A 23631-nucleotide genomic window follows, 5' to 3' on the forward strand; every position below is an offset into this window, starting at 1 on the left:
TTTCTCAAGTACCTAAGACACGTCAAGGGTATATATTAGGCATTTTATATGTTTGTCCTATTTAATCCTCACAACAGCCTTGTGAGATACCTGCTACCATCTTGATTTTAGAGATCAGGAACCTGAAGCTGTCAGAAGTTAATTAACTTGCTTGAAGTAGCATCCTCACTTAGTGGCAGACTCATCACCATCCATTTACCGAAGTTTATTTCAATCTGTGTCTTCCAGATTCTGAAGCCCTTTGGGCCCTTCAACACAGAATGGGAAATCCCTTTGGGGGCAATTAGCACTGAGGCCTCAGGACAAGACCGATCTGGGAAAGGCAGCTTTCTCCTTCTCTCTCATTTGATTTAGATTCACTGTGCTATAGGAAATGCTCTTTTGGCTCTCAGCACTGAGCCCAGGCTAGCACAGGGCTGAAAAATGATTTGTGAGGACAAACAGCACCCAGGATGTTTAGTTCCACTGGTGACCCTGATTATTTTAAAATTGTGAAAGGAATGCCAAGCCCCAGCACATGTGTAGTAATCTAGAACTCCCAGCTCCCTACCTCCTCAGTTGAGGCTTTACCCTCAACCTCTTTGTTCCCTGATTCAGTCCAGATGGATGCCTTGAATTTCAGAAACAAGGCAGGAACAGCATTGCTGTCATTAGACTTGGCCTTGGCTGGTAAAAGTACTTGACTCACAATAAATTCATACGAAGATTAAGAACAGGGAAGAGTTAGTTTACCCTGAATTGGTTTTTCACCATTTAGGATTGGAAGCCCCCAAAACTTGTTGGGTCAGTTCATACTGTCAAACAAAGAATATTATAATAATGGGTTTATTCTCTTCCTTATGGATTTGGAGTCGAGGGTGTTCAGCAGCCACTGTTTGCTCAAGAAGAGTGTAAACAAGACTTGCTGACACCTGTGGCCAATGAACAGGACTCATAAGCCACTTTCACTCCAGAATGGGGTGTGGCTCTAATGGTAAAGAAGCTGAATGGGAAAGGGGGTTAGGTAACTCAAATTTGTGTTTTAACTGTCTTTTCTCTTTCAGTCCTCAAAGCAATCTTTTTTGAGTTGGGCATTACTGAAGTACCCGTTCTACAGATCTAAAAACTGGGTAGTAAGTGACAGGCAGGAACTGGAACCTGCCTGTTGAGTATGTTGAGCTCCATAGCTTTCCACTGCCCTCAATTTATGCTCTTGGCAAGGCCTTTTGCTTAAGCAAATGTCAATCATTTTAAAAGGACTAAAGGCAAAATTTGTACACAAGTTAGAGCTCTCAAATATCCATATTCTTCCCTCCCTAGGAAGCAAGATGATACAATGTGTTTAATTTCTTAAATGTCTCATATTTTCCAAAGATCTCAACAAGAAGTGGTAGTTGAACTCTAAGATTCTTACCTTCCACTCAGGGGACTCCAATGTTGGATTCTTAGGCAAGTGACTTTGCTTGGTGAAACTGGTTATCTTGATTGGTTAGACCACAGATCACCAAGGCCAGTAAGCCACATTCACTGACAAAATCATTCTGTTCCCAGCCATCTTTCAAACAGGTCATGAAGTGGCTGAGTGAAAATATGGATGATCCAGGGCAGGACATTGCTGGGACTGACACAAGTTACCAAAATTTCCATTGGTAAATTTTGGAGTGACTGGAGTCACTCATTCACATTCATGAGTAAAGTCAAGTATATTTATTCACACAAAAAAATCTCTTTTCCCACCCTCTCATTTCTTCATGATGTGTTGTGTTGTAGATAGTCTAACGGTTAGAATGTTGTTGTTGTTTAGTTACTAAGTTGTGTCCAGCTCTTTGCAACCCCATGGACTGTAGCCCATCAGGCTCCTCTGTCCATAGGATTTCCCAGGCAAGAATACTGGAGTGGGTTGCCATGTCCTTCTCCAGGGGATCTCCCTGACTCAGGGATTGAACCTGTGTCTCCTGCTTGGCAGGCAGATTCTTTACCACTGAGCTATGCTGGAAGCTAAATTGTTAGAATACCTTCATAATAATACATTTCCATGTGGGATGGGGTTGTTGTTGCTAATCAGTAGTTAATACTGACAACTTATAAATATTTCAACCTCTCAAAACCTTAGCCAAGTATGACACCTCAAATTAATTAAACAGGGCTAGACTCTTAATGTATTATGAAGTTTTTCACATTTCACATAGATAACAGTAATTTTTATTTTGCCTCCCCCCATGCCCTTCATGTAGTTCTTGTAAATATGTTGTTGCTGCCTCTGCCATATGGTTAAAAAAAGTTACTCAAAACACAACAAATTACTGTTATTTCAATACTATAGAAACCACTGAGTTTTATTACCCCTTCATACCTTTTTGTATCCCTCCAAAAGAATGTTCAAAGGCATTTTTGGTTGGGAGACATTCACCACTTATTCTCTGAATTATGTTGGCAACATTTTAGAAACACTTGAAAAAGACTTGCAACATATGTTAGCATAAGTCCAGAGAAGGAAAGCGGAGATTGGCAGGAAGCAAGATATTAAGGAATTCAACAGTCTGACCAAAGGTGGGTCATGCACTGTCAGGTACATTGAAGAAAGCATACTGGGGGAGGCAAGCTATAAACAGGATCCAGACTTTGCAGCCCACAAGGCAGCCAGATGTTGACTACCCAAGGGGACAGAGGTGACGGGATCCTCCAGTCCCTCTCGCAGACCTCCCACCTTTACCTGCCTTCCTTGAAGCCATGATACGATCACAAGTATTCCCACTTCCATCCATTACTTTCCTCTAGCCTTCCAAACTCCTTTCTTACCCCACTTCTCCCCTTCTCCACTTTCTATTTTGCCCCTCTGTACATAATCTTTTGTTTTCAACCACTTTTAAGGTAATTTCATTTCAGCTGGGAAACAACTCCTGTCTTCTTCCCTCGTTCCGAGCCCCTCCTGAGCTCCTTGGAGATGGGACCTTTCCCGAGCTCAGCAGTCTAAGCTGTGAGGGTGATATATTCTGTGAGTCCTCCAACGGGGTGGCCCCTCCATGACGCCAGTCTGTTCCTCTTCCTTCTTTCCCCTATCCCCAAAGAACCTAAACTCCGTGCCCTCTGAAACTGTCTGTGTCTAAGTCCCCAAGATCTCCGCCGGATCCAAGATTTTTTTGACCTAAGTGGGGTCGGGTCGGGGAAGACAGTACCTCTTTGCAGGCGTGAAGCTCCAGTCCCGCTCCCTGAGTCACCTGGAAGGCGGTCCCAACCCAGAGCAGCAGCCGCAGAAGCCGGAATGTGCGCGGCTCAGTTCTTCCCCTGCCTCTGGCAGAGGGATGGAGGCTGTGGCCAGGCTCAGCCATAGTGTTGCTCCGAGCGAGCGGCAGCAGCGGCTCAGGTGCTGCGGCTGCAGCTACTGCTGGCAGAAGGCAGAAAAAAAGGGGAGGGAGATTCACAGGAGGCAGGATGTAAGGGGCTGGGCTCGCTTCAGTCACCTCCCTGCGGCTACACCAAGGCCGCCCATCCTTCCTCCTCCCTCCTTTCACTTATCCTCCTCCTACCCACGTCGCCTTGGCAACCGCCTCCTCTTTCCCTTCGCGCGGGTGGGGCAGGGACCACGCGCTCCTCTGCCGCTCACCTGCCGGTCGCCATGGCAGCCGCCGCCGCTAGCGCGCGCGGCCCAGAAATGCACGAGCCCAGGGTCCGCAACCGGCCCAGCAGGCGCGCACAAGGCTAGTGCAAAAGAACGCGGTGGAAACAACCTCCAAGCCATCACCAACAAATTCATTATTTCGGGCCATCGGCTGCCTACGAGCATCACTAATTTTGCAGACGTGGCGTTCTACATATACTTATTAAACATCTTGTTAAAAGCAACAGAAAAATGACCGCGATGATATCTCTCCTCCAGGGATTATAGCCTGGAAGACTGGCCCGGGTAGGTGTTACCTACTGTAACAGCTGCTTCTGGAGGTCTTACTTCCACCACACCAAACCCATTTGTGAATTTACAACCAGTCTTGTGCGAAGCCCTGGGACTCACATAGTCAAGCTGAATTTAAAAGCAAGGCGAGTTTGCCTTAGCTGGGCAATTTTCTAAACACACCTGGACTCCTCTGTCTTTTGACATCCCCATTCTGCCATCGCTCTGAGAAATCCTCTCGTAAGATTCCAAGGAGAAGGACATTTCAGGGCTGGCTATCTTTTACGAATTCTTTCCTAAACTGAAGTCTTTTGCAGAAGATTTGTAAGACGGGAGGCCGGTGTTTTTCACCGACGGCTCACGAGTGCAAATCCAGAGCTCCCGAGCACACTCGGCGGCTGTTTCCGCTCTGTGTTCCCAGAAGCTTCTTCCCGAGGGGCCTCCCGCGTTGGACCGCCAGGTGGCGCCCTTCTCGGAGGGACTTCGCCTTAGTCACAGAAGGCCGAGCAGTTGCCTGGCAACTGAAATTGGGCGTTCCAAACAATTGGGACCCGGGCTCCTCCGCGTGCTAGGTTGTGTGCGGCTGCGCGGGTCTCTCACCTCTTAAGAGCGCCTCGCTCGGTGTTTTGCCATGCCTCTCACCCGAGACCCTTTCCAGAACCCTGCGTTGGATAAAGATGATTCCTACTTGGGAAAGTCACGGGCTTCCAAGGTACTGAGGTTTCTTACGCAGGTACCCAGTAGGGTCGACCTTACTCTTCTGTCGGCCTGACTGGAAGAAGTGGTAACTTAACTCTGGGGAGGACACTGAGTCAGGTACGAGAGAGGTCTGTTTTCTGCCTACCTCCATGATCCCATATTCAGGTCTCCCCACCTTTCACGGTGCTTTTGAGCAGAGGGAAGTGGCGTTCTAGTCCAGAGGAACAAGGGGCACTTGCGGACCTAAGTAATGATTGGTCTGACGGGGCTTGCACAGGCCCAGATTCCACCAAGCAAAGCTTTGCCCTATTTGGGAAACTCTTCTATGAAGAGACGTGAGGTATATAGAGTGGGAAAGAGGAATCAAACACCAGGTCATGCTTTATACATCTGTCTTTGATTCATGTTGGAATGTGTGTGTGTATATATGTGTTTCATGATGGTCCGGGAGGAGTAATGGACCCTGAAGCAGTGATGCAGGGGGTGGTGTTAAGATGCAAAGGGCAGGACTGATGGGGCTTTGTGGCTGACTGGATATGGGCCCAAGAGAGTGGCCAGTCTAGGAGGGCTCCTAGGTTTCTGAGGGCTTAGCTGATACCATTTACTGAATGAGGTGTCCAGGAAAAGCAGGTTTGGGGAGAATGACGTTGAGATCAATGATGTAGCTGTTGCTTTTTGGTGCCTGTGGGACACTTCTGTGGAGATGATGAGTAGACAACACGGTTAGGGCTGTGGGTTGACAATGTGTGGAAGCCACAGTATTCATATAGTGGTACTTTAAGCCATAGGAGGGAATGAGCTCATCCAGTGAATGTGAGAGTCAGAAAGGCAGAAATGAAACCCCTGGAGAATCCCACTTAGGGGCAGAGAGAGAAAACAGAGCTGAGAAGGAAGCTGAGAAATAATAGCCAGATGCAGAAGAAAAACCAGGAGGAGCTAGACCCATGCAGGATGGAGAGAACATTTCGTGGAATCAGAGTTGTGGCGTCAGAAACCACCGAGGTCAGATAAGATCAGGTCTGGAAATGATCCATTTGACCTAACCACAAAGGTTATTAGCAAGAGTAGTTTCAGTGGATGCTTGAGGCAGAGGTCGGACTGTATTGGTATGGAAAGGGGATGGAAAGGGGGTGGGAGGGAAAGTGGAGAGTAGTATGTGTTGACTCTTAAAGAAGGCTGGCTGGGTAGGAACATCATGGAGTCGTAGCCAGACAGTGACGAAAGGATGAGGAGAAACTGGCTACAGAAGATGCCAGGATAGCACAGCTCCCTAAAGTACCAGGAAGGGCTGGGTTCAGGAAGAAGAGTTATTCTTGAATAAAAGGGACTTCCCTTTCTCTGAAATGAAAGGAAAATGGATAGTGAAGATGGCAGCTCATGCTAGACAGGCCTGATTTTCTCAGAAAGACCATCTCACCCTTCTGCTTGTAGAGATGATGAGGCTTAGGCAGCCTTGGAGGACTGGAAGAGCTACCTGTGCTTGCATCATATGTAATATTCCCATCTCCTTTTCATCTTTCTTGGTGATAACATAGTGCCTGGTCCACACCCTTCAATTAATGGTGAGCTGAGTCATGCAGCACTGTGCCATATACCGGGGATGAAGAAGGTTCCAGCATCAGATAAGATGAATGAGAGTTCTACTAGGTTATAGCTGTACTCACTGGAATTCAGTCACTGGTTCCATGAGCATCTCATTTTGGAACACCATGTTTTAGGTCACTGTGCTGGGTACTGGGGACACAGTGGTGAGCAATATGGCATTTTACATGTAATGAAGAAATCAGCTATGTGCTTTTCATATTCATACTTGTGGGGTTTTAATGAGAGAACCAAACATTCAATGAATTTTTTTGACATTCCCGCAGAAACAATGACCCTTCCTTGCTTACCGAAAATTTTTTCTCACCTGTTTAGACACTGTTCTCTCCTGATTCTCCTCTCCCGATTCTCTTGTCTCTGACTGCCCCCAGCCAACCCCATTATAATATTGTGCAGTCCTCATGAACCACCTCTTCCTTTTTGGTCAGATTCTTTTTGGGAGGCTTCAGCTGTTACTCCAACAACTGCATATTGCATTAGAATATCTTACCTCTTCTTCAAACTCAGGTCTTCTGAACCTGAGCTCATCTTGCCTGTCTGCTCCCCATCCTTCACTTCATGTCCCACTTCACCCCTTTCCCTGTCTTCCTGGCCCATTTCTTTCAGTTCTAAGGGAAAACTTAGGAGGGTCAAAAGGCTGGGAGGCTTGCCCCATATCATCCTTCTCGTTTAGATGTCTCGATTCAATTAAAATGGAATGGCATGAGGGGATGGATGTCACTGATGCTACCACATCAGCAAGGCCTTCGGTAACCAGTTGTGGGTGTGGTTTCTCTTTTGCAGAAACTGCCATATAAGAACCCAACTCACCTTGCTCAGCAACAGGAACCCTGGTGTCGACTCAGCTCAACTCCCACAATTACCTCCATGAAACGGGATGGTTTTTTTTTTTATTCAGAGGTACCTAGCATTGAAATGCTATTTCTCATTATATCCACTTAGGACTAATGACTATCCTTTTTGAAAGGCAGGCTGTCCCTGACTGCTTTAGCAGCTTTATCTTGCCCCCAATCCAAGATCCTATCTCTGGGAAGGCAAAAGGCTTGAGTTTTGCTGCAGTTAATTATTTGGAGCAAATCATTCTCTCACTAGACTTCTCATTATAACCATGAATGAGGTAAGGCCCATTAAGCTCAAGAGGTTCCCATGTCTCCAGGAGAGCTTCCCACTCCTTAGACTTAAGCACGAGACAATTCTGTATGGACAAGATTTAAGAAGTCATCATGTACAGTAATTTGGTGTGTAAAGAGCTGGTGGGTCTCAGGCCCCAAAAGGGTTCACTCTGCTTTGGGAGAAGAGTAGAACCCAATAGAACCCAACTAGAATGGGTACACGGTGGCAAGTTAACCCTGAGAGGGTTGGCTTCCTCTGTAGATACCAAAGGATGACCTGGATTTCCGCTTAGCAGCCTTGTACAACCACCACACAGGGACATTCAAGAACAAGAGTGAGATACTCACACACCAGGAGACCATCCAGGATACCCGCCGGTAAGTGGTGGAGGCAGAGCCTCTCCCTAAGAACAATGCCATCCAATCAAGTAAGATAAACCGTCACCTGGGAAATAATCGATAGGTTCCTATTTGTATAGATTTTTGCATTTTTTAACTTCTGTAATACAATTTCTGTGGGTTTCTTTTTTCTAAAATGAAGAGATCTTCCAAAATTGGGCTCATCTGTATAATAAAACATTTGGTTAATTTGAGAGGCTAGAAAGGGCCTTTGGTTGCTATATTTTTGAGGTTGCATGCAACTCCTTCCCTCCTTACCTTCTTCTCTTGATTGATTTCATTCTCCCCTGTTCTTCCCACATCATCTTCCAGAATCAAGACCCAATTCCCTGGAGAATTTTTACCCGCTCCCCAACCACCCCTCATCACTTCCAGAGCTAACATCAGACATTGGATCAACCCTAAGAAGGAGTCTATTCACAGCATACAGGGATCCATAGGTAAGGGTTAGAAGACTGAGGAATGGGGGAAGATGGGTGGTGCAAGAGTTTTTCTCAATGGACACAGGAATCAGGGAGTTGAGGTGGCTGGCTATTAGGGAACATGAGGGATAACTGAGTCTGGCACATATCAGATGAATGCCAGGGACGTGCTGACTATAGGGCTAGGAAATGAATTCCGTTTCAGAGCCTCTGCCTTAGCCTTAGGTCTAATGGACAAGAATTTTCAGCAAAGGACAGAAACCTGGGAAAAGACCTGTAGCTACTTCCCATCAGTCTTGTGTTTCCCCAGCTGTTAGAACCTTCTCCATGGTCCCCATGAAAGTATGGGTGACAAATTCCCAGAAAAGGCAACAGATCTTAAATTTACAGCCCATTCCTTCTTCTTTTCTCCACAGTGTCCCCTCACACTGCAGCCACCAATGGAGGGTACTCCCGAAAGAATGATGGTGGCTTCTTCTCCACATAAGTGTTGACAGGCCCCTGGACTAATCATTGTGGAACATCCCGCCGACCACCTCCATTAAATAGATTTGTGTAAGTTGAAGCCTGGAGTATCTGTTACCCGCAGACTATAAGTTGCCACTTGACTACTCTTAAAGTGTGGAAGTTTCTCAGTTTCTAGAAACTAATGCTATTGGGCAATATTTGCAATTTGGAGTCAACCTGCTGAAAAAGATAAGGATTTAGGACAGAACAGCACTGCTTTTGGCAGGAGACAGGTATTCACATTTTGTAAACTGGAGTCATTCCAACTATACAGATATATAGCCATTCAACCTTTCTTGAAAACTTTTCATGTGTCAGCTGTTGAGCTAATTGTTAGGGAGACAAGAATGGGCATTGTCCATTCTCTCAATGAACTTAGAGACACTAACTTTAGTAGCTCTTTGTAGCATTAATATTTATGCAGAGATCACACTTAACAGATTCCAGACCTTCTGGACTTAGTCATTTTCTGGGCTCTCCTTCTCCATGAGAGCTCAGTCTCCCTGGTCCTTCTTCCTTTCCATTGTTCATTCTCTTAACTCTGCTGTCTCCTTGCCTGGGAGTCAATTCTTTTTTCGTTGCCTAGATTTATAGCCCCTGATTCTTAGAAACAGAGCTTAACAATCTGATCCTAGGGTCTGAAAGTACCTAAAAACTAATGCATTAATGTGGTTTCTAAAATTACAAGCCACTCACAGGAACCTGCTGTCAGAATGAGCAAGAAATGACAGACCCTTTAGAATATTGTACAATTAAGTTCCCATTTCTAAACTTGGACAGCATGTGCACTGTTGAATAAATCAAGACATGAAAGGGCTTCTATTTGGTACTCAAGTGCAGGGTCCTTAAATTCCACCAAACTAACAGTCCCTCTTCTACAGAGATACTCCAATTTATTCATAGTGTTTACTGCTAAGTGGCAATATTTTCAGTTCTCATTATTTGGAAGGGCTGAAAGTAGCAGAGAGGGGTGACTCTCTGGATAATCACCTCATGCGAATTGATACTGAACATCGAAAAATTTATTACTGCGATCCATGCATGGAGGCTTTAAATAATCCTGATTTCTAGACCTCTCTGATAATTATAATTCAGTAAATCTGGTGCGGGTCCCTGGAATCTGAATTCTTATAAGCTTTCCAAGTTCTCTTATGGATATATACACACATATTGTTGTTTAGTCATTAAATTATGTCCTACTCCTTCCCACTCCATGGACTGTAGCCCACCAGGCGCCTCTGTCCATGGGATTCTTCAGGGAAGAATACTGGGGTGGGTTGCCATTTCCTTCTTCAGGGGATCTTCCCAACCCAGGGATCGAATCAGTCTCCTGCACTGCAGACGAATTCTTTACCACTGAGCCACCTGGGAAGTCCTTATATACACAGGCTCAGAGGGTAAAGTGTCTGCCTGCAATGCAGGAGACCTGGGTTCGATCCCTGGGTCAGGAAGATCCCCTGGAGAAGGAAATGGCAACCCATTCCAGTACTCTTGCCTGGAAAATCCCATGAACAGAGAAACTGGTAGAATACCGTCCATGGGATAGCAAAGAGTCAGACACGACTGAGCGGCTTCAGTTCACTTCAGACGTGCATATACACTTACATGCCTTCACCGGCAGGCGCTGTATAGTGTCTTTAGACTTAGGGCACCAGTGTTGGTATCACACGCGAGTCATAATGACAAAGCGGACCGAAAGAAAAAAAAAAAAAAAAGGAGGCGCCTAGAAAAGTAAAACTGCAGCAGAGAACAAGGTCTCTGTCCCCTTTCAGCTTCGGCGCCTGCGGGCGGGGCGACGGCTAGTTCGACGGCCCGCCAAAGACCCCAGCCGGCTGTCGACTGTTGACACGTTATCCCCAACGCCACGGGCGGCCGTACCCTGGGCCGGGCTCAGATCAGAATCGCCTCGATAATCAATGGCGCGGGACAAGCCCGGCCTCGTCTATCTGATCAATTCATCACTTCTGAGCGCCGGGCCCCACAGGACCGCTCGGAACCTCCGGGGCCACGGCGTTGCCACCGCCCAAGGGGCCTCGCTGCACAGCGCCCCGAGGAAGGGCTTCGCAGGAGGGAAGCTTTTCATTTCGGGTCGGACCTGCGGGGCTGGAGTCCCAACCCGATCAAATAAGATCAACGTGTAGGCCGGGGGAGGGGTGCAGGGGCGAGCGCACGCACGCACACATTCACGCACCCACTCAGACATTCACGCATCCACTCACACACTCGGCCTACACGCGCACCCCCCCCCCCCCCCCCCCCAACACACACAACACCACACAGCAATTTACAGCAACCTCACTTCCAGCCCGCTCTCCCTCCGGTGAAGGAACGGAAGTTCGCACCCTCTTTTATAGCCCCCGGCCCCGGAGACTTTTGGGAGGAACCACCAAGCACCGGCCATCTCCGAGTGTGCACTTTGCTGCCCTCGCGTGGTTCGGAGGGGAACCAAGGGCCCTGGTTCAGTTCAGTTCAGTCGCTCAGTCATGTCTGACCCCATGGACTGCATGCAGCACGCCAGACTTCCCGGTCCACCACCAACTCTCAGAGCTTACTCAAACTCATGTCCATTGAGTCGGTGATGCCATCCAACTATCTCGTCCTCTGTTGTCCCCTTCTCCTCTAGTCTTCAATCTTTCCCAGCATCAGCGTCTTTTCAAATGAGTCAGTTCTTCGCATCAGGTGGCCAAAGTGTTGGAGTTTCAACTTCAGCATCAATCCTTCCAATGAATATTTGGGATTGATTTCCTTTAGGATTGACTGGTTGGATCTCCTTGCTGTCCAAGGGACTCTCAAGAGCCGTAGTTCAAAAGCATCAATTCTTCAGCGCTCAGCTTTCTTTATAGTCTAATTCTCACATCCATCAGTTCAGTTCCGTTCAGTTCAGTCGCTCAGTCGTGTCCGACTCTTTGCGACCCCATGAATTGCAGCACGCCAGGCCTCCCTGTCCATCACCAACTCCCGGAGTTCACCCAAACTCATGTCTATCGAGTTGGTAATGTTATCCATCCATCTCATCCTCTATTGTCCCCTTCTCCTCCTGCCCCCAATCCCTCCCAGCATCAGAGTCTTTTCCAATGAGTCAACTCTTTGCACGAGGTGGCCAAGGTATTGGAGTTTCAGCTTTAGCATCATTCCTTCCAAAGAACACCCAGGACTGATCTCCTTTAGAATGGACTGGTTGGATCTCCTTGCAGTCCAAGGGACTCTCAAGAGTCTTCTCCAACACCACAGTTCAAAAGCATCAATTCTTTGCTGCTCAGCTTTCTTCACAGTCCAACTCTCACATCCATACATGACCACTGGAAAAACCATAGCCTTGACTAGACGGACCTTTGTTGGCAAAGTAATGTCTCTGCTTTTGAATATGCTGTCTAGGTTGGTCATAACTTTCCTTCCAAGGAGTAAGCATCTTTTAATTTCATGGCTGCAATCACCATCTGCAGTGATTTTGGAGCCCCCAAAAATAAAGTCTGACACTGTTTCCACTGTTTCCCCATCTATTTCCCATGAAGTGATGGGACCAGATGGCATGATCTTAGTTTTCTGAATGTTAAGCTTTAAGCCAACTTGTTCACTCTCCTCTTTCATTTTCATCAAGATACTTTTTAGTTTCTCTTCACTTTCTGCCATAAGGGTGGTGTCATCTGCATATCTGAGGTTATTGATATTTCTCCTGGCAATCTTGATTCCAGCTTGTGCTTCTTCCAGCCCAGGGTTTCTCTTGATGTACTCTGCATAAAAGTTAAATAAGCAGGATGACAATATACAGCCTTGATGTACTCCTTTTCCTATTTGGAACCAGTCTGTTGTTCCATGTCCAGTTCTAACTGTTGCTTCCTGACCTGCATACAGGTTTCTCAAGAGGTAGGTCAGGTGGTCTGGTATTCCCATCTCTTTCAGAATTTTCCACGCTTTATTGTGATCCACACGGTCAAAGGCTTGGCATAGTCAAGAAAGCAGAAATAGATGTTTTTGTGGAGCTCTTCCTTTTTCCATGATCCAGTGGATGTTGGCAATTTGATCTCTGGTTCCTCTGCCTTTTCTAAAACCAGCTTGAACATTTGGAAGTTCACGGTTCACGTATTGCTGAAGCCTGGCTTGGAGAATTTTGAGCATTACTGTACTAGCATGTGAGATGAGTGCAATTGTGCGGTAGTTTGAGCACTCTTTGGCATTGCCTTTCTTTGGGATTGGAATGAAAACTGACCTTTTCCAGTCCTGTGGCCACTGCTGAGTTTTCCAAATTTGCTGGCATATTGAGTGCAGCACTTTCACAGCATCATCTTTTAGAATTTGAAATAGGTCAACTGGAATTCCATCACCTCCACTAGCTTTGTTTGTAGTGATGCTTTCTAAAGCCCACTTGACTTCACATTCTAGGATATCTGGCTCTAGGTGAGTGATCACACCATTGTAATTATCTGGGTCATGAAGATCTTTTTTTTTGTATAGTTCTTCTGTGTATTCTTGCCATCTCTTCTTAATATCTTCTGCTTCTGTTAGGTCCATACTATTTCTGTCCTTTATCAAGCCCATCTTTGCATGAAATGTTCCTTTGGTATCTCTGATTTTCTTGAGGAGATCTCTAGTCTTTCCCATTCTGTTGTTTTCTGCTATTTCTTTGCATTGATCACTGAGGAAGGCTTTCTTATCTCTCCTTGCTATTCTTTGGAACTCTACATTCAGATGCTTATTATATCTTTCCTTTTCTCCTTTGCTTTTTGCTTCTCTTCTTTTCACAGCTATTTGTAATCCCTTAGTATCTCTAATTTTCTTGAAGAGATCTCTGTTCTTTCCCATTCTATTGTTTTCCTCTATTTCTTTGCATTGATCGCTGAGGAAGGCTTTCTTATCTCTCCTTGCTGTCCTTTGGAACTCTGCATTCAAATGGGTATATCTTTCCTTTTCTCCTTTGAGCCCTGCTAAGGCAGGACAAATTCCCACAATGCTGAATTATAATTGCCTTTGAATCTTTGTGTGACATATTTATAACCATATCTATAGTGTTTCTTTGATCTTTGATCCAAGTTCTGGATATAAGATGATATAACCTCAGGATCCCTCTAGGTTGAATGAGTTCTTTCCCCAGGAGAAAGCAAATTCTAATCATTCCAACACCAGCTTTCCCAGGATCTCCTCCCAAGGGAGAAGGCAAACATCATTTTACCAAAGGAAAAGGGTGAGAATAGATGACTTAAGTCCAAGGACGAAGTGGTCAGAATATCTAATGAGTAAAGGAAGGCAGGCATATACCTGTCCACACAAAGCCCTCTGCTACCCTTCACTTGCTTTTACTTACTATCATACCTACTAAAATCTTTCAACCTCTAAAATCAGTGAAAAAATGATTATGTAAATTACAATTAGCTCCTTTCACATCAGAGAGTATAATGTCTCAGTTGCTTCTTTCTCCTTTTTCAGTGACATGTATGTGAAGGGGGAAGACAAATCAGAATTTTGTGAAGTTATATTTGTGAGTCCCATCATGCACTTGGAATAAACAAATAGGGGGAAAGTATCCACTGTATGTGTCAGAAGCCCAAGAAATTTCTAGGTATCTGGCTGGGTAACCTGAAAACCTCATTTCACAGAAGAAATTTAATGACTGGTAATGGCAGTTGACACTTGTATTTTAATAGCGGTAGTAGGTAAAATATATTGGGAAATGTTATCTACATTACTTAATACAGCTCAAAATGTATTAATATATTTGCTTATATATATATATGTAATATATAGCTGGTATAAACATATATAGTGTGTGCGTGTGTGTGTATATATATATATATATATATATATATATATACACTTATAGGCTTACCAGGTGGCGCAGTAGTAAAGAATCTGCCTGCCAATCCAAAGAGACTCAGGTTCAATCCCTGAGATGGAAAGATCCCCTGGAGTAGGAAATGGCAGCCTGCTCCAGTATTCTTGCCTAGAAAATTCCACGGACAGAGGAGCCTGGCAGGCTATAGTCCATGGAGTCACAAAGTTGGACGTAACTGAGCAAATATACACACGTATGTATATATTCAGTTCAGTTCAGTCGCTCAGTCGTGTCCCACTCTTTGCGACCCCATGAATCGCAGCATGCCAGGCCTCCCTGTCCATCACCAACTCCTGGAGTTCACCCAGACTCATGTCCATCGAGTCAGTGATGCTATCCAGCCATCTCATCCTCTGCCGTCCCCTTCTCCTCCTGCCCCCAATCCCTCCCTGCATCAGTCTTTTCCAATGAGTCAACTCTTCACATGAGCTGGCCAAAGTACTGGAGTTTCAGCTTTAGCATCATTCCTTCTAAAGAAATCCCAGGGCTGATCTCCTTTAGAATGGACTGGTTGGATCTCCTTGCAGTCCAAGGGACTCTCAAGAGTCTTCTCCAACACCACAGTTCAAAGGCATCAATTCTTCGGTGCTCAGCCTTCTTCACAGTCCAACTCTCACATCCATACATGACCACAGGAAAAACCATAGCCTTGACTAGACGGACCTTTGTTGGCAAAGTAATGTCTCTGCTTTTGAATACGCTATCTAGGTTGGTTATAACTTATATATGCATGTACACACACACACCCCCCCTCAAAGGAGAGAGCTATGCCTTCGTTGATTCTGAACTGTATCATACATACATCATACATTCAATGACCATCACATGGGTTAACAGGACTGACAGTATTCACTAATGCAAACTAACAAGGTATACTATAGGCAGAGCCCAGGAGAGTATTAAACAAAGTTCAACAATTCAGTATGCATGTGACAAAAATGGACAAAAACGGTAGGGAAAAATTTTATTTTCAAGGACTGTGCAGACAATGATGAATAAAAAATTTTATTTCAACTATAAAAAGCTGACTTCATTCCACCCTGGCATACAACATTTATGGTGATGCCAGTTTGAATCTGAGGCAATACTGCTATCCCCATGCTTCCACCCCTAAAAGACTCTCTTAGAGGAACAACTTCCTACAATTTTCAGTCAAAAATTTATGATACATCAATCAAAGTAATGAATAAAACAAGTTTCTGCTTATCTGCTTATATAAAGAAATGAAACAAGCTGTGTATTTGTTTCTTGCTGTAAATTACCTTTACTCCATGCACTTTTTGGTATGTTCTGGTATGAAAACATCTCAAAATATAACAATTCAAGAGTTCAGGTCAAGATGACCCACGCAGGAAGCTGTAAAAATTGATTTGAACTGTGAAATGGAACTAGTTTAAAATATGAAGAAGCTCTAAGTTATTAGCCCTATTAGGAAACAAAAGTCATTAAAGCTACAAAATAACAAGTGCAAAACACGCTGAACCTGTATTTCCAGGGAGTGACATTCCTGCTGGCCAACAGGTTCCAAATTGACACCCACAAGGTGTAACTCTTTCTGTTCCACTAGCTTTCCTTTCTCTTGTGTGAAAAAGTCTCAGAAATGACAATGAAAATATAGGAATCATTGAAATTTACCCTGTAGACCAATTCTGGAGATAACAGCCAGAGATGATGATTAGACATGTAGTGTTTACTTGATGACTTTCTATACTTCTAGGAACCCTCAAAGCACTAAACTGAGTGTTTCAGAATCTAAACTTCCTAGCAGCTTTTGTTCTTTTGGAATAAGACAAAAGACAATTTACTACCACAAAGGGATCAACCACAGCCAACTTGTCCATAGTCAAGTTTTACTTTAATGAGCAGTTCAACTGGTAGACTTATGTCTATGCTTGCTCTTTACAGTAATTTGACCAATTTTTTTTAAGAGAAATTCTAGGCTTCATAAATGCGACAGTTAATCCTTTTGTAGATATAAGAACGAAGGAATGGAGAAGTCTTCCCTTCAAATATAAGAGTCATCTAAAACTATTTGCTCAGGAGTTTACTCCATGGAAAAGCTCATCCATCAATCTCAATTGGAAACCTGGGTTTTCTTTTACTTTAGAAGACACTCTCATTTATTCATGGATTGTATGAACTGTACAAACATGCATATGAGTGCCATCAATTTCTCATTAAAATTTCTAATGTTCTTATAATTTCCAAGAGACAGCTAAAGAGTACTGCAACATGAACAAAATTTAAAATGAACCAAAAAACACAATTAACTGAAAATTGCCATAATAACCCAGATTTAAACAAAAAATAAGTTTGTATCTTCAGTAACATGACAAAACTTCCATCTAACATCCCAATAAATTCTAGATGACTTTACTAGCATATGAATTAATACACTAAATGTATTTATTTCTTCTACCCCAACTGCAAATATATTAAATAATTATTTCTTCAATAGTTTCTCTTTCCCTTAGTGGTGGCATTTAAAACTGAGTAACAGTATTTAGCACTCAGTCATTTAGAAAAAATTTTAAAAATTTTAGGAAAATAGCAACAGTTTCCATATACCATTTGAAGGGGTGAAGTTTCCTTTTGGGAATATTGCTGAATGGAACATTGTTTCTTGTCTAAATCACTCCTTTCAGGTCTCACCATAGACAGATAATTTCCAAATCTTATGTAGGCCCAGATTGTTTTGGCAAAACTCCTGAGCTCCAGCACACAGCAGAGCTATTTTCACTGTTTCTTTTTGCAGTGAGGATCTTGCCTCTCTATGTTCCCAGGTGGGTATGTGAAAGATAAATTTCCAAAGCCAAAACAATGTCTTGGCATTGTTTAACTACTATTTCCCACTCAGCCTCCCAACCCCACCCTCCCAGCACTCCTGCAATTTATCACATCCAAATAAAACAGTAAAAATAAAAGTCAAGTCTTAAAAATTATCTCTCTTTCCAAGAAGTTTGAACACAGCCTATATCCTCCCCTAATGAGCCTCAGTTTGAAAAAAGCCTGATGAGGGGCTGAAGAACAAAATAGGTATCAGTTTTTAAGCAGGAGGTATGGAATCGTATCACCGAGGGGAGTAATTTATCTGGACATTATATGCTCTCTGCTGAGGACTGATTTACAAGCAGGTCAAAGGAAGTTTGCTTTCTGTAGTCCCCTGAAGCATAAATAATGTTTGTAATCATGAGGAGTTTTCCCCACAGGAAGCAGGGGAAGATGCTGTGGTGTCATCCTGGGGACTTCGATGATTTTAGCTGAGCTTTCCTATGCTGCGCCCAGGCTCCTGACAGGTTCTTCACCTTTGTCCCCTTGGCTGGCGGTTGATGAAATGGATGCTTCAGAATTCATTTTATAAACAGGACGTAGAAGGCCATCACAATGCAGGCGATTGCCACAGCAGCATGCAGCCTGGTTCCAATTACAGCAGCTAGCAGGAAATAATAAAAAGAGAAAAGGAATCACACCTTGCCCCTTATATAAGTCCTCACTTTCAAGGTGATATTTTGAAATCTTTAGTCACAGATAAAGAGACCTGTTAAGGATCTCAAGAATCAACCCATCCAGGAATGTATTTAAATACTACTCAAGAGTTCCCTGGTGGTCCAGTGGTTAAGAATCTGCTTTGCAATGCAGGGGACTTGGGTTCGATCCCTGGTGGAGGAATTAAAATCCCACATGCTGTGGGGCAACTAAACCCATGCACAGAAACTACTGAGCCCATGTGCCACAACTGGAGAGTCTGTGTGCTGCAGCTCTCATGACATAACTAAAACTCGACTCAGCAAATTAACAGCACTGGAGTCTATGAGCTGCAACTCACATGACACAACCAGGACTTGACTCAGCAAATTAATAAGTAAATAAAAATATTAAAAAAAATAAATAAGTACTACCCTTAAGCCCTAGGTTTTACGTGAATATATCATTAGTTTAAATTTTGCCCTATTTTGAAAAAATACTTAGGTAAATAGGATTCCAGATGAAGGTGCCCAAAATAAAAAGTAAAAAAGCATCTGAGTTAATAAAAACAATACTTTAAAAAAAAAATCTCCAATATATTCTTCCAGAAATTCGGGGAAAAAAAAAAACAACTTTTCACTGGGAAAATATTACTCCCAACAATTCCAGTCCAGTCTAAAATTGTTTAAATTATACACTTTTATGCCACAGAGAATATTAAAATTACTTTGTAGCTAAAACAAACAATTACGTAAAAGTTGAACCAAATATAATCCCAGCCTGTCCCACCTTCACTTGGCAGCACCTCACTGTCCAGAGATGGCAACTTCCTCTCCCTGAACAGATATGATCTTACCTTTGTAAAACACACCCCAAACTCCCTTCTTTTCTGAGAGCAGCCAGGTTTTGAGACGAGGTACTTTCTTGAAGTAGGCACAGGTGCAAACAAACAGCAAACCAAACACCAGAATCCCATCCAAGGAGTACACTGTTACAGGAAGAGAAGAAAGCCTTAGGTGCTAATCCAGCTTGGGACAAGTAATGCCACTGGAGAACACAATGTGATATAATACCAAGGTGGTGACCTCAGCGGCAGTGCCAGCTCTGACAAGAAGGAGCCAAGGTCCTGGGACTAACAAGGTTACCTTTTTGTCCCCTCAAATCATGGAGAAATGCCCCTTACAAAGATCTCACTGCCTTCTTCCCTCTCCTTTCAAGAAATGCAAGTTCTGAGAAGAGTGTGCCAGTTAATGTGGAATCAGCTTGCCAGGAATGGCCAGTGTGGGCAACATGTTGAGAGAAGTATTAAGAATCCTTGGTGCCTGAGCTGAGAGATTGAAATGTGCTCTTACTATAAATCATTCATGTGATAAAGAAGAGCTAGATATTTAGCCAAGTCTTTCAGACCTTCATCTGTTGGTAATGAATATGATAAGGCAAAAGCTTAATGGAAACTGCAAGAGTTAGAAATCATATGACTAATTTTCCTGTGTTTTTTCTTACACTTCATGCATCATACTCTACTTACAAACCAAATTTCTGCCAGAGTAACAGATTCTTGAGAACAAACAAGCCAAAAAAAATTTTTTTTGAGGCTTCATCGTGGTGGAACAAGTGTGAGAAAAAAGCTTTGAACACATAGTTCTAGTTCTTACATATGTAAACTGAGCTATGTCTGGTAAGCACAATGAATCATCTAAGTGGGAAAAAAAACAATCAGACCACAAAGGGGGGAACGGTGACTAAAATTTATTCATTAATTACTATGTGTTCAATTGCTTCCTTATTTCTCAGTTCAGATGACTTTTTCCTCTAGGTGATGACCCTTCCTGTACTGTGTCTAGTAACCTTAGACCTCTGACTGTCCAGAAAGCTTCAAAAGAATATTTGACACAACCAGCATCTCCCAGTTCTGGACCACTCTATCTCCCTCTCTCCCTCCAGTAAAACTATCTCACAGCTAGATGTCACACAGCAACAGTCCAGTAAATTAATACATATACCAAGTTTTTAGGATGAACAATACCTTTACCTGCTAATCTCCTCCTCCTGTAAGTTTTTGCAAAGCCAAAAGTCACGAGGTGAAAGGCTTATGGAAAAGGTACTTTTTGAGAAATACTCTCCTATGCCCCTCTAATCATACTGTGTAAGAGGCCTTGTCATCTTTTTTCCAGTAAGATGGACTCTAAAGAACACAAAGGCCTCGTTTCCTGTCCTTCGCTGGAATGGGGAAATCGTTGTCTATATAATCGTGTTCGAAGAGGCCTGCAAAATTAGGTCAGATAAACAGGGTGGCAACTGCCACAACTTTAGAAGACGCAGTACCCAACCCTTGCAACTTTCGCTACGGTCTCCAGATGGGATCGCCCAGGCAAGACTTTAGAATCAAATAAAAGAAAGCTTTCTGGCATTTTAACAAAATAAGAACTTTTTTTTTAGGATTCACGTTCACCCCCCCCCCAAAAAAAAACTGTGGGCCTTAAAAACCCTCTATGATTTCTTGGTCTTCCCAAGATGCCTACTATCCGAAAGTATGAGAAAACAGAGGGCTGTGAGGAGGATTCTCTCATTTCCCTGGTGCTACAGCAATAGCTCGGGCTTCTCCGGTGGCTCAGACAGTAAAGACTCTGCCTGCAATGTGGGAGACCTGAGTTCAATCCCTGGGTTGGGAAGATCCCCTGGAGAAGGGAAAGGCTACCCACTCCATTATTCTGGCCGGGAGAATTCCATGGACTGTATATTCCATGGGGTCGCAAAGAGTCGGACACGACTGAGCGACTTTCACTTCACAGCAACAGCTCAACCAGGAGTGGCCTCGCGAAACGGCTTGTAAGGGCCAAAACGAACTTCTAGAAGAGAGAAGTGAAAACACAGGCTAGGGACCAAGGACTCGGGGTGTGGGCACAAGAGGCACTGGGGGTTCTAGATGTGCACGCGACGGGGGAACCCGCGGAGTAGTACAGGAAACAGGAGTTAGGGACACGGAGAAGCCAAAGGGAGGACTCCGATGGGAGGGGGCGGGGAGAACGGCCACGTCAATCGGGCTCCGCCCGCCACGTTTTCCCTAGTGTACTGGACTCCCATCCTTTGCTCTGGGCATTGGTTCTCACCGTTCGTCATGGCGGCTGGGCCCGGTCCTGGATAGGGAGTCCGGGGGAGGGGTCAGTGGCGGTAGCGGCGAAGACCGGGGGAACCCAGCTCCCACCTGACACTTCCCGATCCGGGCCGCGGCAACGGGCAGGAGCCGTACTACGCAGGCGCAAGGGAAGGGAGGCGAGCGCCAAACGCAATCAGTCGTGGCTAGGAGATTACCGAGCTAGGGGAACCTGCGTGGGTGGAACTCGCAAGAAAAGGTGTGGGTGAGAAGAAAGCTGTCCAGAAGGCGTCCTTCGTGGCCATGGTAAACAATATCTTCTGGGTGCCCCTGCAGATTTAGTGCTGGGGCTAATCTGACCTGCTCCCGTCGTTGTGTTTGAAAAGGTAAAGTGAAAGAAACTGAAGTTGTGTCCGACTCTTTGCGACCCTATGGACTGTAGCCTACCAGGCTCCTCCGTCCATGGGATTTTCCAGGCGAGAGTACTGAAGTGGGTTGCCATTTCCTTCTCCAGGGCATCCTCCCGACCCAGGGATCGAACCCGGGTCTCATGCATTGCAGGCAGACGCTTTACCGTCTGAGCCGGAAAAGGTAAAGGCTTGCAGTTTTGCACTTTATTTTTCGCTGTGGCAGCTGCTCTGGTTGTGTGTGTGCAGCAGCCCCCCTGCAATGGAGAAGTCTCTCAAGCTTCCACGTAAGAGAACGCAGACAACTGGGGTCCTGAGGCGACGCCTGCAGCCTCTGGGACAGCGCTTGCTGCGCGGATCGTTCTTACTCCGTATGGAAATCTGGATAATGAGGCTGCATCTGAACTTTCAAATGAAATTAGGAACCTTATAACAAAAACAAGTTGCGTATTTCATGTGCTAAAGCTCCACGTTGTCGGGAAACGTTTTGGTAATTGCCAGTTTGTATGAATTTTTCTTTAAAATGTCAGGATGGTCTCGGTTATCTCCCGTATTTAGATAAAGTGGGGCCGTCTCGGCCACTTTAGCCAGGAAACGGCGATATTGGGGTAGCCTTTCTCACATTTTCACAACTTGACGAAAAACACCTTCAGTTTAATGGTGGCGCAGAACGGAGGAGACAAAGCTACAGATCCCGTTTCTGCATTGAAATCCTTAATTCCACACAACTCGATCTTCTTTATTAGAGCCAGGGCGAAAGTGCGACTGAATCATTCGAGGTTGAAACTGTAAGGTTACAGCTGGTCCGCGGTTGTCAAAGTCCTGAAGGGACCCTCTGCTCCTCTTGCTGCAGTGCCATCTGGTGGCTGCGACCTGCTTGGTTACGCCGAAGAAAAGGTACCAAAGCCTCCTAGGAGCTGGAGTAGAGGGGCAAGTCAAAAAAGGCCTGTTGGAGGACAGACTTCTTGTGAAAATGTGCTTAAACGGAGAACAAAAAACGAAGACGACATACAGAACAAATAAGACAAGCAAATGATTTTGTGCCCATACACACAGACAAATCCCCCTGCCCCAAAGAACTGCTAAGGACTACTCAAAAGCAAAACAAAACCGAAAAGTCCCTAATTGTCTTGGCCTTTGAACTTTTCATCAACATTTATCTAAAACAGTACCAGCACCATCATCACTGGCCACGAACTGTTAGTTCCCTACACCAAAGCTGGATAAAAGCCCCAAACTATTCTATATTCTAAACAAATTCATATTCACTAACTTAGACTGAACCATGTAGTTCATCTTCATCTTGAAAAATTCTCCTTTGTTACATACTATGGAATTGTGCTATTCTCCTTGACCTGCAACTTCGTTGTTCTCTTTCAGTTCAGTTCAGTTCAGTCACTCAGTCGTGTCCGACTCTTTGCAACCCCATGAGCTGCAGCATGCCAGGCCTCCCTGTCCAACACCAACTCCCAGAGTCCACCCAAACCCATGTCCATTGAGTCGGTGATGCCATCCAACCATCTCATCCTTTGTCGTCCCCTTCTCCTCCTGCCCTCAATCTTTCCCAGCATCAGGGTCTTTTCAAATGGGTCAGCTCTTCGCATCAGGTGGCCAAAGTATTGGAGTTTCAGCTTTAATGTCAGTCCTTCCAAGGAACACCCAGGACTGATCTCCTGTAGGATGGACTGGTTGGATCTCCTTGCAGTCCAAGGGACTCTCAAGAGTCTTCTCTTTACCCAGATTCTTTTTTCCATGTAAATATGGATGTTCCTAAGATACCCACACCCTGTTTTTCTCACTAGTAATTCTTACTTGGTGACCTATTCTGTTCCATGGCTTCAACTATCACCTCTATGTAGAGTTTTGTTTTGTGTTTCATTTTTGTTTTTTTGTCACTTGGCACAACTGGGCTCTCTGCAATGAAAGCGTGGAGTCCTAAACCACTGCACTGCCAGGGAATTCCCTGTATAGAGGTCTTAAGTTGTTGTCCTATCCAAGTTCCAGTCCTACATTTCTAGTAGATTTTCTTCTGATATCTGAAAGGTTGAAAGTCAAACTTGCCCCGTTGTGACTTTCCTGTTTCTATGATTAATATTCCTTTTCCCCTAATCACTGACTGTAGAATTTGTAAATTATCTTTTAATCAGTTAACTCCTCTTTTTTTTCCCCCACAAAATGTTGTTCCGACTCCCCACTTTTCAATTCTACATCCATCGCTATAGTGGATGT

The 23631-nt window shown here is 44.4% G+C and overlaps 3 protein-coding genes and 1 non-coding gene across 6 annotated transcripts in view; 1 reads left to right on the forward strand and 3 right to left on the reverse strand.

The window, feature by feature from the left end:
- Positions 1 to 4356, reverse strand: part of ELAPOR1 (endosome-lysosome associated apoptosis and autophagy regulator 1) — a 74610-nt gene extending 70254 nt beyond the window's left edge. The window contains exons 1-2 of one of the 3 annotated variants that reach the window (XM_061410960.1): positions 4052 to 4356; positions 3156 to 3364 (exon numbers count right to left, since the gene is read on the reverse strand). In XM_061410960.1, coding sequence (XP_061266944.1) covers positions 3156 to 3308 — 153 coding nt within the window. In that variant the 5' untranslated portion in view covers positions 3309 to 3364; positions 4052 to 4356. Of the gene's footprint in view, positions 1 to 3155; positions 3513 to 4051 lie in introns of those variants that run through there. The other 2 variants (XM_061410962.1, XM_061410961.1) reach the window with 2 other exon arrangements.
- A 46-nt stretch (positions 4357 to 4402) lies between these two features.
- On the forward strand, positions 4403 to 8667 carry CFAP276 (cilia and flagella associated protein 276). Its single transcript, XM_061410964.1, has 5 exons — positions 4403 to 4580; positions 6953 to 7069; positions 7544 to 7659; positions 7993 to 8120; positions 8519 to 8667. Exons 1-5 carry the CDS (start codon positions 4500 to 4502, stop codon positions 8587 to 8589), a joined length of 513 nt encoding a protein of 170 aa, XP_061266948.1. The 5' UTR covers positions 4403 to 4499; the 3' UTR covers positions 8590 to 8667.
- A 1832-nt stretch (positions 8668 to 10499) lies between these two features.
- On the reverse strand, positions 10500 to 10935 carry LOC133245469 (small Cajal body-specific RNA 2). Its single transcript, XR_009735725.1, has one exon. It is a non-coding gene; the product is annotated as a small Cajal body-specific RNA 2 (non-coding RNA).
- Positions 10936 to 15387: 4452 nt separating this feature from the next.
- TMEM167B (transmembrane protein 167B) lies at positions 15388 to 21156 on the reverse strand. Its single transcript, XM_061410966.1, has 3 exons — positions 21012 to 21156; positions 18758 to 18889; positions 15388 to 17869 (listed from the first exon to the last, which is right to left on the reverse strand). The coding sequence occupies exons 1-3, from the start codon at positions 21019 to 21021 to the stop codon at positions 17787 to 17789; spliced, it is 225 nt and encodes a 74-aa protein (XP_061266950.1). The 5' UTR covers positions 21022 to 21156; the 3' UTR covers positions 15388 to 17786.
- Positions 21157 to 23631: the final 2475 nt, after the last annotated feature.

This window comes from Bos javanicus, chromosome 3 (genome assembly GCF_032452875.1).
Source record: "Bos javanicus breed banteng chromosome 3, ARS-OSU_banteng_1.0, whole genome shotgun sequence".
Classification (NCBI taxonomy): domain Eukaryota; kingdom Metazoa; phylum Chordata; class Mammalia; order Artiodactyla; family Bovidae; genus Bos; species Bos javanicus.

Coding starts and splice junctions, on each gene's coding strand:
- CFAP276 (XM_061410964.1), top strand. CDS start 4,500: ATGCCTCTCACCCGAGACCCTTTCCAGAACCCTGCGTTGGATAAAGAT. Junction 7,660..7,992: donor ACCATCCAGGATACCCGCCG/GTAAGTGGTGGA, acceptor ATCATCTTCCAG/AATCAAGACCCAATTCCCTG. Junction 8,121..8,518: donor CAGCATACAGGGATCCATAG/GTAAGGGTTAGA, acceptor TTTTCTCCACAG/TGTCCCCTCACACTGCAGCC.
- TMEM167B (XM_061410966.1), bottom strand. Junction 17,870..18,757: donor TTGGGGTGTGTTTTACAAAG/GTAAGATCATAT, acceptor ATTTCCTGCTAG/CTGCTGTAATTGGAACCAGG.